General features: G+C 45.5%; 1 protein-coding gene across 9 annotated transcripts in view; it reads right to left on the reverse strand.

The window, feature by feature from the left end:
* PLCH2 (phospholipase C eta 2) overlaps positions 1-18977 on the reverse strand; it is a 308320-nt gene that overhangs the window by 32227 nt on the left and 257116 nt on the right. For all 9 annotated transcript variants that reach the window (XM_048518901.1, XM_048518904.1, XM_048518902.1 and 6 more), the window contains 4 exons: positions 17112-17270; positions 5041-5133; positions 774-874; positions 2-99 (listed from right to left, as the gene is read on the reverse strand). In XM_048518901.1, coding sequence (XP_048374858.1) covers positions 2-99; positions 774-874; positions 5041-5133; positions 17112-17270 — 451 coding nt within the window. The remainder of the gene's footprint in view (position 1; positions 100-773; positions 875-5040; positions 5134-17111; positions 17271-18977) is intronic.

Consider the following 18977-nt stretch of genomic DNA (forward strand, 5'->3'; position numbering starts at 1 on the left):
CTTGCAGATTCCACATCGTGACTCCCAACAGATTTGGTGTATTTCACGAGGTCTGAGAGAGCGCGGGATAATTTCATTGTTTTCTTCTGCCGACTGGTTCTGTGGGGACAAGATGCCATAGTCTGAACCAAGGGAGAAACTGTCAACTGGAATTTTGCTTAAAAAGATGAATGTGTATAATCAAGAGAAGCCCTCAACAGTTAAAAATAAAAAGAACAACTCCCAAACTAAATTATCCTAACAAAAAACAATGAGAAAAACTTATATCCTTGAAACTTTTTAACCCCCAAACCAAGTGGAAACAGAATTTTACACCCTCAGGAAACGGGTTCTGCAATTTGTTGGATTAAACAGATTAAAACTTAGCGTAGGAGCAGACATACTTTTCTTCTCCTTATTTAATAAATTCCAGGCTTGAATTCTGTCTTGTTGTAAAATCTTTTTCATTTTTCAAAACTCACTCTTTACACTTGAGGCCAAAAACTTGCATTTCGAACTTTTATTTACGAGACTGATGTCCTACCTTTGCTCTAAGGAGTTTGGGGTGGTTGCCTTTCTCTTTTCTCCTCAACCAAGGTTGAGACAAAATGGCTGGCCTAAAGGGAGCCAGCGATCTGAACAGAGATCTGAACCCAGGTCTTCCTCATCAGACACACTAAATACCACACTTAAATATCTCCTCTGCAACAGATGGTGCTGCAGTTAATTTGGCAAAAGGTCTGGTGGTTTGTGTGCAAGAAGGCCTCCGTTACCCAGAATGCATTTCCACTTACTTGCTGTAATGCACCGAGGCCCTGCTTAAATTTCCTTGACTCTCAAGCTCATCTTCACCCTCTTCCACACTGGATGTTCTTTTGAGTTTGCTGCCTTTTTTCTGTGGAAGTAAACAAATAGGGATGAGAAGAAGCGGCAATTGACACGTTATATCCTCGTATATACTCAGTTGGATCCAGATTCCCATTAGTGAGTTGGCCATTTCCCACAACGACTGAGAAACCCCATGCCAAACTGATTATATCTATTTGGAAAAAAAAAGTCATTCGTAGAGGTGAAGGCAGCACCACAGAGTCGTCATTCCTTATGGAGCATATACTGACTTTCTTTAATCCCATTGTCATCTCGGGTCAAATAGGTTTTGCTGGTTTTTGAAGCACCACCAAAAAACCTACCAGACCAAATTAACCAATGATAATAGAAGGGCTTGCATGCATGCAAGCCATAGCCAATGATGCTTATTTGGGGTAGCTCTCCATTGTGCTGAAATCTAGTTCCAGCTGAGACCTCCCTCCTCCAGAGAGGTCGCAGAATAAGAGGGTGACATTTTATATTTATATTTCACAATTATCCCGATTAGTTTCAAATCAGTACTCAAAGCAGCTGACAGCAAATTTTAACAGAGAAGCAAAGAACTAACACGACAGATACATCAAGACACGGCTTATAGTTCTTCAAAGTCTAAAATTTAAAAAGAGGCACATATAAGGGAAAAAAAGAGGCAGCCATTGAGCATTCAGCTGTTGTGCCTGGACCCAAAGATCTCTGAAAACCCTTTCCCCAACCACATTTAAAAATAATAATTGATATCTATATTTTATTGACAATACATCATTGTGTCTGTGAGTGGAAGGGGGGGGGGCTTTTTAAATAAAAATATGGAAAATCTTACTAGACCCAGTCAATCAATCAAAAGGTGTACAACTTTCAGCATTTTGAACAAGCTGGACAGTTGGTTGTGGTAGGTTTTCCGGGCTGTGTGGCTGTGGTCTGGTGGATTTTGTTCCTAACGCCAAGCCTGGATCTGTGGCTGGCAGCTTCAGAGGTGTATCACAGAGAGAAGTCTATTATACACTGTGTCCATGATCTACCAGACCACGGCCACACAGCCCGGAAAACCCACCACAACCAGTTGAATCTGGCCGTGAAAGCCTTCCACAAAGCTGTACAGTGTTTCCAGATGGCAACGTCTGGCCATGGGACAGTGAGAGAGTAGCAGCTTTCAGCATCCCCTGGAATACTGACCCCCTTCAACACCTTTTTTTGGAAAAGCTTGTTTTGCCAAATTTGCTCTGCTTGGAGACGGAAAACACACACACCCATGAACTGGAACACATCCAGCAAACCCCCAAACCCAACATTTTGTACCAGCATGATAGGGTTTAGCTCAGGGGTGGAGGAAGGCATGAAACTCTGTTTTGCAGTGTTAATACTATGCAGGTGAGTGAAATGTTGGTTGCTGCGCAGGTTCTGAAGTATACATTTAAGAACATAAGAACATAAGAACAAGCCAGCTGGATCAGACCAGAGTCCATCTAGTCCAGCTCTCTGCTACTCGCAGTGGCCCACCAGGTGCCTTTGGGAGTTCACATGTAGGATGTGAAAGCAATGGCCTTCTGCGGCTGTTGCTCCCGAGCACCTGGACTGTTAATTTGCGTGACTGGCAATCAAAGCTTACAGTTTATTGAAGATGACACCTGGCAGAGTCTTCCCAAAACGACAGTGGGAACAGCAGTTGCTCAAGATCCACCATGTGCTGGCTGCATATCAAACACCACCCCAGTTCAAAGGGAACAATATCTCCCTGCTTCACCTTTAAACTAGCTTGGCTTTGAAGCCTCTCTCCCTCGGCAATTGTCAAAAATATTGCTCCGAGTTCAGTTCAGTGGATAGAAAGCAGCTTCTTGCTGCAGGAATGTTTGAACCCCTGCCAAAAGGAATTCGGAGCCAACACTGTTATGGTAGCCCCTCCCAGATCCTATGCAAAGTTTGAACTCCTGCCGTTAACGGTGCCGTCATAAGCGGAGTGGCATCTTTCTGGCCCCTTCCGCACATGCAGAATAATGCGCTTTCAATCCACTTTTACAATTGTTTGCAAGTGGATTTTGCTATTTCGCACGTGAAGTCCAGCTGCAAAGTGCATTGAAAGTGGATTGAAAATGGATTATTCTGCATGTGTGGAAGGGGCCTCTGTGCCACTGGCTTGGATCCTAACCAGAGCGATTGACTTCAGGGTTTATAACTATGACTGCAGTGCAAACCTCTCTACTGCCTTGCCCTGCCTTATTTCACAATATGGTCCAGCTTCACCTCAGCTTCCCAGTTCTCAAATGACTCCTCCCTGTTCCCTTGTGCCACTTCCTATGTCTACGTCCCACCCCCAAAAAGGTCCCCTTCATCACATCTCTCCTTTCCAGTTCCTCTTCAAAATCCATCTCTCCTACGAAGGCTTCAAACCCCCTCCCCCCCATAAGCACCATGATGCCTACTGATAGGTTTCTTGGCACCCATCCACTGTTTTTAGAAAGTAGGTGGGGCAAAGTGGAGCTGTTGCCCAGCAGACCTTCTGATTGGTCACTTGAGTTCTGATTGGCTGTGCTGTGGTCTTTCAAAAGCAGCAGGGTTAGTTTCATTTTATTTCACTTTTCTTTCTTGGGAATTTTTTTTTAATGTCCCCTTCTTCTCCCCTGCACTTGGGTTTTTTCTGGGTGATTGGCTCAGCCTCCTGCAGCAGCCATTTTATGATTGGCTCTGCCTCCTGAAGCAGCCATTTTGTGCTTGTGCCCACGACCCTGGGTCAGAATTCCACAGAAGTGCAGAAGCTCGAAAAAGATTGGTGAACTCTAGTTTAATCCTTCTCTCTGACTAAAATTGTGTTGTGTTTGGGTTTTTTCTCTCTTTCTCCCCTGCTAGTTTTTTTTCACCTGGGGGTTGGAAGATTCAACACTTAGACAAGATCTGCAGAAAGGAACCTTTCCTTTGTTGATGACCTCTTCAGCACCTTTCCAAAAGCAGAAACTATTAAGACAATATGCCTTGGCCAAGCAGACTCCAGGATTTAACACACCAGCTGACAGTATGGATTAGAGGAGACCTTTGGTTTGAAAAGCTCTGTAGTGCCATCAATGGAACGGAAGTTATCACTAAAAACAGAAAAAAGCTTTGGGAGTGGATTCACTTTGATAGTGATAACTTCGTTGACATAAGTCATTCTGCTTTTTGGTGGAGTGCTCAAGAGAAATTTTACAGCTTCCCGGGTCCTAAGTCACTATTCATGTGAGTCACCAAGAATTAAGAGAAACTAGGTGGACCAGAGGGAAATTAGCTAGGATGTCTCTGAAACTGGCACCACAAATGCTATAATTAATACCCTCATGACCAATTCAAGAAGCAATGCCTTCACTCTAAATGGGCTTCATTTGCTCTCAGTGACATCAAAGTGTGGCCAAATCCAATATAGTAAATGGTGCCTTTATAGAATCAGGTTTACAATATGCTCCCTGATTGGCTGGGATTGCTCTAAAAGCAGGAAGAAGGTCATAAGAATGGTATGGAGGCAGGTACTGGATTTGGGGGGGGGTGATATCTGGGAAGAGATCTGATATTTACACTTCTAAGATTTTGGTGTTGTTGTTTTTTTTGCAGGGAGATATTACCCAATCCCTGCCAAAGCACATCTTTCAGCCCAAACCTCCAAACACACATATGTGCAGAATTTCACTACTTTGGGTGGCAACTAGGATCCCAACTAAACTGGAAATTTCCACTGATCCAGCTGCAGACCCTCCTCATGGACTTCCTCAGCATCTGTTGCCCCACCAGGGCCAGCATTTTATAGAGATCAGTAAAAGAGAGGAAAACAGCGAAGTTTTATTCTGACACTAGAAAATCTGCTCTGGATCCAACCCACTGTTTGGATCTTTTTCAATAGTTGAAGCCATGTCAATGTCACATTAACCTAATTCCCAAGAATTGTTCTCAGCCTATAAACAAAACCTAATCAAATTCTCTAACAGGAAGGGAGTTTTTTTAAAGGAGCACCCAGCGATAAAACGATTGTGCTTTCCCACTGTTAACATTTCACAGTTTGGGTTTTGGAAATGTTGAGCTGGAAAGCAGAAGAGGGAGTGTGTGTGTGTGTGTGTGTGTGTGTGTGTGTGTGTGTGTGTGTGTGTGTGTGTGTGAGAGAGAGAGAGAGAGAGAGAGAGAGAGAGAGAGAGAGAGAGAGAGGGATGGTAGACAGAATTCCATGAATACACAAATAACCTTGCATTTGGAAAAGCTGCCCATCAGCGACCGGTTGTGGCGTTTGCTGATGACCGAATCTTCCCCGGATTCCACATCTTCGTTGTGTTTGTTCTACAGGACCGAAGAACGACAACACACAAAGCAATCAGTCGTTAGACAGACAGATAGACAGAAGCTGTGGAACAACCAGAGAGACTGACACAAAATCTCCATGAGCAGAACGAGAGAAAGAATGCGCTTCTACACAACAGATTCTTATGTAATGCTGAACTTTCCTGCATCGCTGCTCTCTCGTAGCTTATAAAGGATGTTTTGTTAAATTGGGCTTCTCTTCCAGAAATATTCCTGCATTTTATTTTGGCAGGTTTCTATCTTTCCCCAAAAGATCTTGGGGTAATTATATCATTTCATAACTATTCCCAATACACCTGAGACTGTTGGTTACTGATGTCTCACCTTTCTTCCCCGATGGGGACCAAAAGAAACGTACAGCACCCACTTTATCTTTGTCATAACTCCTTTGTGAAGCTGATAGGGCTGAGAGAGGGAGGGTAACGTAGCCCCAGGCCACCCCTTGAGGTTTCATGGCCAGGTGGAATGCAAACTTGGATGTCCTGGATCCTTCTCCAGCATATTAACCATGGTACCATATGAAGCAGCCTTTATACTAAATGAGACCTTTGACCAATCAAGTACTGGCCCCTCTGATTGGCAGAGGCTCTTCAGGATCCCACCCATCACCTAGTATTTTGTCCTTTTAACTGGAAACACCAGGAACTGAACCTGGAACTTTCTGTATGCCAAATGGATGCTCTACCACTGAGCCATGGCCCTTCCAGTGTGAGAGCCAGCGTGGTGTAGTGGTTAAGAGCAGGTGGATTCTAATCTGGAGAACAGGGTTTGATTCCCCCACTCCTCCACATGAGTGGCAGAGGCTTATCTGCTGAACCAGATGTGTTTCCGCACTCCTGCATTCCTGCTGGGTGGCCTTGGGCTAGTCCTAGTTCTCTCAGAACTCTCTCAGCCCCACCTACCTCACCAGGGTGTCTGTTGTGGGGAGAGGAAGGGAAAGGAGCTTGTAAGCCACCTTGAGTCTCTTTACAGGAGAAAAAGGTGGGCTATAAATCCAAACTCCTCCTCCTCCAGCCCCTCCACATCCAGCATCTTCTTGTTCTCTGTGGATTGGGGCTACCAATAGTGTTATGAATGCTAGTAAAACTTCCTGTCATTGTGATGGGAAGGGAAGGAAGGTCAAGGTCCTTCAAAACCGGCAAAGTTTGTTCACTAGAGGCCACGAGAGAGAAACAGAGATCGATACATGCAAAAGAAACACAGCATTGTTGACATTGGGGTGCTGTGTGGTTTCCGGGCTGTATGGCTGTGTTCTAGCAGCATTCTCTCCTGACGTTTCGCCTGCATCTGTGGCTGGCATCTTCACAGGATCCGTTTCGCCTTCAGAGGATACGTTTCGCCTGCATCTGTGGCTGGCATCTTCAGATGATCCTCTGAAGATGCCAGCCACAGATGCAGGCGAAACGTCAGGAGAGAATGCTGCTAGAACACGGCCACACAGCCCAGAAACCAGACAGCACCCCAGTGATTCCGGCCGTGAAAGCCTTCGACAATACATTGTTGACATTCCTGAAAACTATGTTTTCGGCAGTCTTATTTTTGTCTCTGGCTATTTCTTTTTGACTTCCAGAAACGTATCTGCAAAACCTCCGTCTTCAGGCTTTCTGAAAGCCCTCTCGCAAATTGCTCAAACTTTGGGAAACAAAGTGACAATACTTTCGGGACAGGGTTCAGACACTTGAGCATGAAAATGAAGCTCGACATATTTTAAAAGTGATCCCGAGGGACAAGATGTAAGAGAGACACATTAAGTGAAATTTAATGAGCGGACATTGCCAGTGAGGAAAATGAGAGTTTAAGGAATCTGAATAACCTCCTCAGAAGGATTTTTTAACAGTACAGGAAACAGGTACTACTTATTAGCTACATGAGTCCATCCAATCAGGGATCATTAGCCTATATAATGATGCCACAGTGCCACCCAGCCAACCAAACCCGCCCATGTGGTAAAGCCAAATCAGAGCGAGGGTCATACTTCTGGCTCTCGCTCTAGAAAGAAGAACAGTGGGACCCCATTTCACAGGCCTGATTTTCCAAAATAGAAAAATGGACATTTTGTGGTTCAAAGGAAATAAAACTGCTCAGAACATCCAGGCACACGTTTCAGCTGTGCCTTGAATTTTAGCACAAAACTTTCCATTAAAAATGGGCTTCATTTCATGACGGGAAATAATATCCCCAGCACTCTGAAGGAGGAGGCAGAATTTACCTGTGTATGTGTTTTGCTCCAGTTGCTTTGCGCTGCAGCCTTGCGTCTCTCAAAAAATCTCACTCACCTGGCTTCCTCATTAACCGCAACCATTCAGCTATGGAAGCCAGCGTCATTAATAAACAATTTAGAAAGAAAGCTAATAAAAATCCTACCAAGTCCGCTGCGAAAACCCGCTTCCCCTATCACACCCAATTTGCATTTCTAAAGCGAGCCACGGTGCATTATTCATTTATGGTGGCAGATTATCCCCCTGCGCAAATGGACAACATTAAAAAAAACAAACCTCTTGTGCTGATCAAAATATCATTACTGAAAATAAAGAAGAGACCTACGAATGGACGGAGGCGGGGCTGGTGGAGGATTTATTCCAGTGTTGTCAGAAACAGTGGCGAACAGTGAGGAGAAAACCAGAACCAAACAAACCCTTCTCTTGGCTGTTCTCATCTGTTAACAATTGCGGGCCAGAATCTAATATCAGATTTTTAATTTATTAACATCAGGAGAGCAGGCCTCTTTGGGTTTATTTGACGTTTAGGAATTTGTTCCTGGGTGGCTTAAAGAAAGGGAAACTCGCACATACAAAACTAAATGGCAAAGCAATTGAACCCTCCCTTAGGAAAAAGGGTTTGATTGCAGTTTGCAACAGGGGTAGCCAGCTTCTTCGGCTAGGGGAGGGCATATGCTACATCCATTACCAGGATTTGGGGGCTCAGCCATATTCTCCAGTCAAGATAGTTTCAGAGAATAGCCATGTTAGTCTGCAGTAAAAGAGTTAGATTTGAGTCCAGCAGTGCCTAGAGACCAGCAAAAGACGAAGACAACTTTGAATCTCTCCTACCTCACGAATCTTGTTGGACTCTAGGTGTTACTGGACTCACATCTAGCTCTAATCTAGCCATTGTGGTGTAGCGGTTAACAGCAGGTGCACTCTTATCTGGAGAACCCGGTTTGATTCCATGCTCAGCCACTTGAGCTGTGGAGGCTTATCTGGGGAACCAGACTAGCTTGTGCACTCCAACACATGCCAGCTGGGCGACCTTGGGCTAGTCACAGTTCTTTGAAGCTCTCTCAGCCCCACCCACCTCACAGGGTGTTTGTTGTGGGGGGGGGAGGGAAAGGAGATTGTCAGTCCCTTTGAGTCTCCTTGCAGGACAGAAAAGGGGGGGTATAAATCCAAACTCCTCCTCCTCCTCCTCTTCTTCTCTTCCTCCTCCTCCTCTTCTTCTTCTCCTCCTCCTCCTCCTCTTATCCAGCCAAGTGGCCTGATGCCACATGACTCTCTGACCTCATTCTACAAGAGCCTTGTAAAAAGGAAAGCAGGAAGAGAGTTCACTTAGATCTCTGTGGATCTCTGTGTATTTCCTACGTCCTACGAGGTTATTTGCCAGGCTCTGCCAGGATCAACGATAAACCTAAAGTGAATCCCATCTGATAAGCCCGTGTGCCCTTAGCCTTCATGACTGGGCAGTGCTCCTTGGCTCCCACAGACATCTGAGAGTTTGGAAGCTCAGGTGTACAGAGAGAGGGGAAAGAGCCTTGGAGATAAACGGCTATGCCTCTGCAGATTGGGGGAGAAGCCCAGTAGCACCAAGAGGCAGCAGCAGAGGATGGGAGTAATGGTGTGTATCTGGTGGCTCGGAGGAGGAGTTTGCTGGAAATGAAGTGGGCAGGACAGCCCGATCTCATCAGGGTTCAGAAGATAAGCAGGGTCAACCATGCTTAGGACTTGGATGGGAGACCATCAAGGATCATCAAGGTGGCAATGCAGAGGAAGGAATTCGGCAAACCAGGTCTGGTCATTTCTTCTTTTGAAAGCACCACGAAGGCATTGCCATAAGTTGGCTGTGATTTGAGGACGCTTCATTATTATTAACAGCAAGACAGGATTATCTTCTTGTTGTGGAATTCATTCATGCTGGACTGCGTGGATCGTAAACATGGTCCAGCAGGGCTCTTCCTACGTTCTTACATTCCTATCGATTTAGTTCTGATGTACTGAGGGTTTTAAAAAGGATATTCCACGATAAACCGGACCGAACTCAAACCATTCGCAAAGCTAGCGCAACTCAAGCAAAGCTATGGAAATGCTCGCATTAACTCTTATTGACTTCAAGTGGTGGCACAGGAAATCAACCACGGACCGTTTTATCGATACCGAAGATCAAAAACAACATCTAGAAAACGTTACCCCTCTAGAGGGCAGTGTTCCTACATGACAACTCAGACAAGCGGCAGAGAACAGATTTCTGAAAGAAAAACTGAGAAGGGAAAAAGAGTCTGGCGGCTGGTTTCATGCACAAGCTGTGTATTCGCACATGCATGGATTTCACAGGGTTGTCCAGTCCTTCATCTTACAGGTTAACCCTTTCTTTTTTTGTGACAATTTCTGAAGTCATCCCAGCAGACCATGCAAGCTTGCAGCTCAGGTAGGAAGCATGAAGATTCACAAACAGGCCACATCACAGCGGGATTTGCAATTTCTGGAAGCATAGTTTTCATGGGACCTGCGGCTGCACGGGAGCCACTCAAGACCGCAGGGGAGGGTAACAGCAGCAATAATAGTGATGAACTGCTCTGTTCGGATTGACACATGCTCCTTGCAATCCTTGCAACATCCCTGGAAGGTGGGCCACCATTATTAGCCCCACATTGCACACCAGGGGTGGACTTGTCAGGGGTCTGAATGAAGCCGCCCGCTGAGTTGCTGCAGAGGCAAATTTTCAACAGGGAACTTCCCTGAGTCACGATGCTATAGGAGTTCACAAGATCAAATGCCCCCTCCATCTGCAAAGACAATTGCCCTGCAGATATAAGAGTTTGGATTTATATGCAAATTTTCTCTCCTGTAAGGAGACTCAGAGGGGCTTAGAAACTCCTTCCCCTCCCCACAACAGATCCCTTGTGAGGTAGGTGGGGCTGAGAGAGTTCTGAAGAACTGTGACTAGCCCAAGGTCACCCAGCAAGAATGTAGGAGTGCGGAAACACATCTGGTTCACCAGATAAGCCTCTGCCACTCAGGTGGAGGAGTGTGGAATCAAACCCGGTTCTCCAGATTAGAATCCACCTGCTCTTAACCACTACACCACGCTGGCTTTCAGGCCCAATCCTGCCCAATTCCTGAGATCTGATGAAATCAGGCGAGGCTGATCCATCCAAGTCAAGGCATTCGCGGCATTCCAGTCGACTTTCAGGGCTGACTCTGTTGCTGGCGGCAGCTGGAAGCATAGCTAGGATTTGGACTGCTAGATTAAAAACAAGGCCAAGAGAGCTGTTCTGATGGAGCTGCTTAGAAAACCCAGAAGGGCTATCGGATGAGTCTTATCAGAACAGAGCATTGGCCAGCTCATGGGAAAAAACTCAGAGGCTGCCAAACTCAGGTGCGGAGAGTTAAACAAAGACTCTGGATGTCTGGATGTCTTTCTCTTCCATATGAGGCTCCGAGCTGGGGGAGAGTCAATGCGACACCAGAGACGCACGGAATGTAGGTTGGCCATCTTGGGAGCAAAGCAAAGAACAGTCAGAAACTCATCTGCTGAACATTTGCAGGCTCAGATTTGAGCGTACAGGAAAGCTCCAGCGTACAAGCCCAATTTCAGTCCCTCACCTTTTTTCCTTTCTTTTCCAGCAAGAAAATAAATGGAAGTAGGATGTGAATAAGAGTGCGGAGAAGTGGGAGCAAAGCCTCCGGACAGCCTTCGAAATTGGCTTGCTGAATCCAGGTTAAAACCAAGAGATTACTATTACATGCCAACACTTCAGCAAGCACCGGACAGGGTAGTGTCAGTTCCAGAGGGCCTGCTAAAGCCACGTACAGAAAGAAGACTAGAGACTTAAGGCTCTTTTCCTCTTGTTTATAAATACACAGGTGGAGCAGCGCGGTGGAGCAGTTAGAGTGTTGAATTAGGATGTGAGAGGCCAAGGTTCAAATCTGCACTCTGCCACAGGAGCTCGCTGGGTGACCAGCCATGCACTCCCCAGCCTAACCTACTTCGCCGGGTTGTTGTAAGGAGAAAATGGAGGTGAGGAAACATTTCAAAGAGGTTGCACAGCAAGCGAAAACATTTTCCAAAAAATCGCTAGGGAACAGCATGCGAATAGAATGTTTTCAGACAGGAAATAAACCATTTAGGGCTAAAAACCTTGTGGAACTCTATGGAGGAAACCTTTTATTTCCTGCATCAAAAAGTTTTATTTGCTTTGGACAGAAAGGACCGTGGTCTCTGTCCCAAGTACTAACCAGCTTCTGAGATCAAACTAGGCTGAGCTACCTAGGTCACGGCAGATTTACTGCTGATTTATTGGCGTACAAATGACTCAGAATAATGTCTATATTTTACAGGAGGAAAACTTGCTCAATGAAATCGGAAACTGGGGTCAAAATCAAGCATCCTAAGTGCTCTTCAGACAAGAGAGGAACGCCATCAAAATAAGAACGATCGTAACTGCTGGGCAAGTTCATATGATAGCAATTGGTCTTTGAAGTATCCTGGCCCCAAACCACTTAGGGCTCCAGGGGTGATAAGCAATGCTTTCAATTGCTCACTACGTGGACTAAGGCAGGACACTATGAATAAACAATGTTATCTATTTCAGACAGATTTGCAGAAACGCATCGGAAATCGTTAGAACCCCACGAGGTCCATTTTTGCCACAAGCTGATTCCATTGTTAAAAACAAGCCTCTCTGATGACGAAAGGGCAGAAGGTCAGAACGCTGACCAGCATTAAAGAAGAAGACGCAGCAGCACAGCCGGAGTGCATGAAAAATTGCTTTTCATTTCCCCTCCAGGAGTCACAGACCGAGAAGGCAACACTGCCCGAGATCAGATTAAACATGTTTCGTTTTGCAGGCAGAGCCTGAGTGAGATGCGAGAAGGAGTCATTCATCCCTTTCCTTTTCATTCATGAATATGGGCCAGATAGTCATTGATAGAAGGGCTTTAAGGCAAAGACAGCTCCGATCATAGTGACATGAAAGGGAGAAGGAGCTGTAAAAAGGATTTCAAGCTGGTGTGGTGAAGGCTCATAGTTTGCTCTTGGGCCATGATTGTACCTCTATGCCTTTTGGGGACAGCTACCCCAAGGGCCATCAAGTCCAACCCCCTGCAATGCAGGAACACTCAATCAAAGCACTCCTGACAGGTGGCCATCCAGCCTCTCTTGAAAAACCTCCAAAGAAGGAGACTCCACCACACTCCGAGGTAGTGCATTCTACTGTCGAACAGCCCTGACTGTCAGGACGTTTTTCCTGATGTTTAGGTGGAATCTCTTTTCCTTCACCTTGAACCCATGACTCCTGGTCCTAGTCTCTGGAGCAGCAGAAAACAAGCTTGCTCCCTCACCAACGTGACATCCCTTCAAATATCTAAACATGGCTATCATGTCACCTCTTAACCTTCTCTTCACCAAACAAAACATCCCCAGCTCCCTAAGTTTCTCCTCGTAGGGCCTGGATTCCAGACTTCTGACCATTTTGGTTACCCTCCTCTGGACCCGTTCCAGCTTGTCAATATCCTTCTTGAATTGTGGTGTCCAGAACTGTACATAATAATCCAGGTGAGGTCTAACTAATGCAGAATAGAGAGATACAATTACATCCCTCAGTCTAGAGACTATACTCCTATTGATACAGCCCAGAATTGCATTGGCTTTCTTGGCTGCCGCATCACACTGCTGACATGTTCAGTTTGTGCTCTACTAAGACTCCTAGATCCCTTTTGCATGTAGTGTAATCATTGATGAGTCTAGTACACGAGGCATAGAGAAATGCAGCACAAGGCTGTGGAGGAATGAAGCATCGATTGGACAACTAACTCAAAAAAAGTGGAGGAGGAATCACATGAACGTGGCCATGGATTGTTTCAAGGGGGTGAGTGCAGATATAAATCGTGGGGGGGAAAAGGGGGGGGGAGATGCAAAAATGTTTTAGAAACATTTGTGCAGAAAGGGCCTCTCTCCACATTCTGCCCATGACTGACTTTGATCAACACACGGCCCTGTTTAGAAGAAGAAGAGTTTGGACTTATGCCTCACCTTTCTCTTCTGTAAGGAGACTCAAGGTGGCTTACAAGCTCCTTTCCCTTCCTCTCCCCACAACAGACACCTGGTGAGGTAGGTGGGGTTGAGAGAGTTCTGAGAGAATTGTGACTAGCTCAAGGTCACCCAGCAGGGATGTAGGAGTGCGAAAACACATCTGTTTCACCAGATAAGCCTCTGGCACTCAGGTGGAGGAGTGGGGAATCAAACCCTGTTCTCCAGATTAGAATCCACCTGCTCTTAACCACTACACCACGCTGGCTCTCTTTAGAGAAACTACCCCTCCCCACAGCAAAAAGAGAAGAGGCGATCCTTCATTTCTTCCCCAGCCTATTATTTTGAGTGCTTTCCCAGTTTGTGGACACCAGGCACAAATTCCTGATAACAGGCAAATTCCAAACAAATTCTTATGGACAACCAGTCCTTGTTCCCTTCTATTGCCCTCAGGCAGACAAACTCAACCTTCCCTCATTGAGCCACCAGCTCTTCAGGACAGTCAACGAAAAAAAGATATTAATGGTTCAGCGCAGGGGGAAATAAAGGCCGTTCTCTCTGCATCATTGCCCCTCACGCATCCAACGGTACGTGCTCAGAAACAACAGGCAATCTGGGCCGACAATAAATATTTATCATGATTAAAGGGAAAGACGACAAAGCTCCATTAGTGCTTTCAGCTCAATAGTCCCCGCAGAGCGAAATGTCAGGGCGCCGATTCGTCAGGATTAACTGTGATTACACACCTAGCTTCACCACGGTTAAGAGTTTTCCAAATGATTATTGAAAAGGACTGCAGCCCCCATCGGTCGAAATGTCACTGTTACCCAAGGACCGGTTTGGCGAAGGGGCTGTTTCTGAATCGTTGCACGGACTGCCCTTGCTGAGATAAGTCTCCGGCACTGCAAAGATTACTGGATGTGGGAAGCGAGTTCATATTCAGAACAGGGGAAGGCTACGCACAACCTGGACTAGTGTGGGCAGGTAAAATCCCCCCTATTTCAGGCAATAAGATAGTGGCTTCTCCTTCCTTTTTGACCAATCCCCTTCACTTCTTGCCTAGCAGCATACCAGAAGTCCTGATAATTTCCATAAACATCTCATTCAACAAGCTGTCTTACTCCCAGTCAGACTGAATACATGAAAATACAGAGTTGGCCTTCCTGTAATTGTAGTTCATTGAATGGGTTTCTGTGCAGGCACACATTGTGCGGCTGCACAGAATACACACAACAATGTCCTGCCTCCTACTGAATGAGACCACTGATCTATCAAGGTCAGTGTTTTTCATGCAGACTGGCAGTGACTCTTTAGGGTCTCCTCCATATGTGTTCCCTATCACCTTTTTCCTAATCCTTCCAACTGGAGATGCTGGTGTTAGAACCTGCAGCCTTCTGCATGCAAAGCAGATACCCTATCATCGAGCCACACCCCCTCCTAGTAGACCATTGTCCAACTCACTTAGGCTCATTCCACACATGCAGAATAATGCACTTTCAAACTGCTTTCAGTGCTCTTTGAAGCTGTGCGGAATGGCAAAATCCACTTGCAAACAGTTGTGAAAGTGGTTTGAAAATGCATTATTTTGCGTGTGCGGAAGGGTCCTTAGTATCATCCACAAAATGGTGGGACTTGGTGGAAGAAACCCTGGCTTTCCTCATTTCCTGTTAAGTCAAGTAATTTGGGGGTTCAAGATGATGACCCTTTCTGCACTAACTCTTTAAAACGTTTTGAGGCAGGAAATAAAACATTTCCTCCATGGAGCTCTGCATTGTCTCTCCCCCTCCCCTCCTGATTCTGAAAATGGTTTATTCCCAGCCTCAAAACGTTTTCAGTGAACCCCCCTTTTAAAACGATTCTTTGGTTGAAATGTTTTCAAAATGTCTTCACTTGCCATATGATCTATTTACATTTCCCATGCCTCTGTGCTGTCCCCAAACTTTTTCTTTGGCGCCATTTTATCACATCACTGAGCTTATCCCTTGCCTGTTTATTTTTGTTATTTCTGTTTGGTTTTTTAAAAAATATTTTGGGGGGGTCTTAAACTTAAGAGCAAAATTATATGAGGTACAGAGAATCGCAGCATGAAGCTGGGAGGAACTGAAGCATTGATCCACCAACTATCTCAAAAAAAGGGAACAAACAGGTAATGGCGACCAGGAATCATTTTGAGGTGATTGCAGACACACATCATGGTAAAGGGTGGAGGGAGGGGACTGAAAACTTTTACAAATGGGCTGCAACTTGGCAAATGTTTCAGAGATTACAGCCCCAGTCAGCAGCAGCAGCAGCAGTGGCTGACGAGGAGGTGGAAGTGAGCCAGCGGAAGAAGGGAAGAAGGGAGGAGGGACCGGCCGAGGAGGGAGGAAGGGAGGAGGGAGGAGGGAGGAGGGAGGAGGGGGGGAGGAGGAGGAGGAGGAGGAGGAGGAGGAGAAGAAGAAGAAGAAGAAGAAGAAGAAGAAGAAGAAGAAGAAGAAGAAGAAGAAGAAGAAGAAGAAGAAGAAGAAGAAGAAAAGGAGGAGGAGGAGGAGGAGGAGGAGGAGGAGGAGAATGGATCTATATCCCACTTTTCTGGCAAATGTGGCTCCCCAGATAGCCAGCTTTTGAACTGCAACCTATGCAAATTGCTTTGAGCCATCTCCTTTGCTATGCAAATCTCAGTGATAATATCTTGCACATTGTGTGAATGGAAGTCAAATAGCACTGGGGAATAGACCAAGAGGTTAACTGGCTGTTACTAGAGCAACCTTCCCTGATATTAGCAGGAGGGTTTCAGCTGGACCTTGGTTTTCTCCAGTTCGCACCCCATTATCCCCTCCCACCACACATATTCTCCAGGGACAGATGCTTAATTGGTACCTGTTTCCCCTCTGTACAGAAATATCTTTAGAAAATAAGCTGTGAAAAAAGGAGCTCTGAACAAGTGAGATGTCCTTGATGTATAAAAAGAAAAAGGCGGCCAAACAAACAAACAAAAACAACAACAACCATAAGCGCCCCAGAAACAGAAATACCAGAGCAGGACACAAACAAAACCCTGCTCAAAATAGATGGATTTTCAGACTTCTTCTGCTCTTTGAGGCAGCGGGGAATCAGGTGGGTGTTTGGGTTTACAAACAAAAGCCGTCTGTTGCTCCAAAAATGTAGCCAAGAAGGCCACAATCACTATAAAAGGCTGCTGGGGAACAGGCAAGCCCCCTGCCTCCCAGACTTAGGCTGCTGTGTGAAAGAAATAAAACCCACGCCAATAGCTTAGAGGATAACCGGCGCCTCTGCAGCAGAAGAGCTAGATTCGAGCCCAGTAGTACTTTAGAGACCAACATGATTTTCTGGGTACGACCTTTCGAGTGCCAAAGTTCTCTCCAGCAGATTATTCTTTGCTATCTGCATTCCCCTTCCATTAAATTTTTTTGGTAACACCTAGGCCTCTCCCACACATGCAGAACAATGCACTTTCAATCCACTTTCACAATTGTTTGCAAGTGGATTTTGCTATTCCGCACAGTAAAATCCAGTTGCAAAGTGCATTGAAAGTGCATTATTCTGCACGGGTGAAAGTGCCCTAAGTGCTGCGAAGTGTTTTGTGTACTTTCCATTTTGGATGCCCACACTGAAGCATACAGGACCTCAGCACTGACCCCCTCACTGAGCAGTAGGCCTTAATTATGAGTACATCATTATTTCAGAAGGCAAGTTGCATGAAGTAAGAACAGTACCTTTTTGAGATCATGCTTGGGGCCAAGTTTCCCAGATGGTGGAAGAATGGTGACTGCAAAATTGTTTGGGTCTTCACAGTCACGGATTTTTGATTCCTTGATCAGAGAGTCCAGTTTTTTCTTTGCAATGTTCTCCACCCGCTTCCGATTGGACGAGGCCTGCAAGTAGGAAAGATCGGGTGAGCATGTGCAAGAAGCGGAAAATCTTTTTTTTCCAGAAGGGTAGCCTAACATCTTCTACGACAGTACGTGAATTAGGAAATGAAGAGAAAATGAACAAAGGAAATTGCTTTACATGTGCTCCAAAGAAGACTACTGGAGTGCCTTAAGCCAATAACAGACAGATAATCTCATGGGACATACCTAGACTACAAACACTTAGCGGTTTCATTTTAACTTCCATCGTTCCCATCTCCAGAAAAGAATCTTGGGAACTGCAGTTCAGCGAAAGCGCTGTTAATGCTTTGAAGGAGTGTCTTAACCTCCCAAAACTTCAATCCCCAGAATCTTCTGGGGAAAAGGACTGAATATTAGGCCAATCTCAGACTGTGAAGTAGATATGCCCCATGATTTCTGCTGCATACAGTGAAGTATCATTCAGTTCTGTCTGCTAGAATGATAATTCTTCCCAATGTCGGACTAGGAAATACCTATGCAGGTAATTTGAAGAGTCCTTACATGGGCAACCTTTAGGAAGGGAGTCTCAAACTGACTACTTCTAGTTGCAATGGAGTGAATTTTTAAAAAGTAACGATGGTAAGAAGTACATCACAAATCTTGAAAGGAACCACAAATATTTGAGAGAGAAAGAGAGAGAGAGAGCCCAACTGTCGGCAACATCAATTTAGGAGATACATGCTTTGTTACCAAGCCACTGGTGCTCTCTGGATCTAACTGAAATAAATGTTAGCATGCCCAGTATTTGATTGTTCCAATGCTGGAATTCCTTGCAAAACAATCTAATGTTAGCCATTAAAGTTGGACAAGCCCATAACTAAACATTGAATGAAGTGGATGACCATGGAAGTTACGAGTGGGCACTGTAATTCAAATTGATAACTCTGCTCGGTTTACCAAAACAGGGGTGATCAATGCTCAGGGGAGGAAGGGGGAGTTGGCCTCTGCTGGCCCCACTCTCAGCTTCCATGCATTGGTCAGGCTCTTCAGCACAGAAGGTATGCACAGACCAGTTGGACACTCAGTCTGAAACCAGAGGGATGGGAGTAGGGATGCTTCCGAATTTTCGCATCCCCGCCTTTTCGGCTCGAATAATCCCCGCTCTGATAGAATTTCTCTCTTGTGCAGATCAAAGCTACAAGAAGGTTCGTTGCTGGCTTTGTAGATGTGTTTGATGTGCAAGCGCAGGTGTATTTTTAAAAATACCTATAACAATGTACAAATCATGTCTAAATGTTTGTTTGTTTCATGCGGGGCACATTCAAGTTTGAGAGACCCCAAAACGACTGGCACAGGCTTGAGTTGCGCACGGGAAAAGTGAAATTTGGGGTTTAGAATTCGGGAGGAAAACTGCAGTGCTGAAAAACATTCAAAATGGTCCCTATATATGAAGGATCTCTGGGCTCAGGGGAGCTTGTCTTTTCGGGGGGAAACTGGCTCTGTTATTTCTTACTGGTGATTAATGCCGCCCCCAAAACAAGCTGTCGCCTCCCAAGCTTCGGCAGTGATACTTTTAAGTGGGGCCAGCCAAACACATCTGGAAGCCCAGATGCTTCCTGTGGAATGCAGAGAGCAAACGAGACAAAACAAATTGCCAGCTAATGAAGACAAAGATGTAATGCAAAGGTAGGCCTACACCAGCCACTTAGCGGGGAAAAGCTGTACACAGAAGCCGGGGCTCTTCAAAGA

The sequence above is a fragment of the Sphaerodactylus townsendi genome, linkage group LG16, assembly GCF_021028975.2.
Source record: "Sphaerodactylus townsendi isolate TG3544 linkage group LG16, MPM_Stown_v2.3, whole genome shotgun sequence".
Classification (NCBI taxonomy): Eukaryota; Metazoa; Chordata; class Lepidosauria; order Squamata; family Sphaerodactylidae; genus Sphaerodactylus; species Sphaerodactylus townsendi.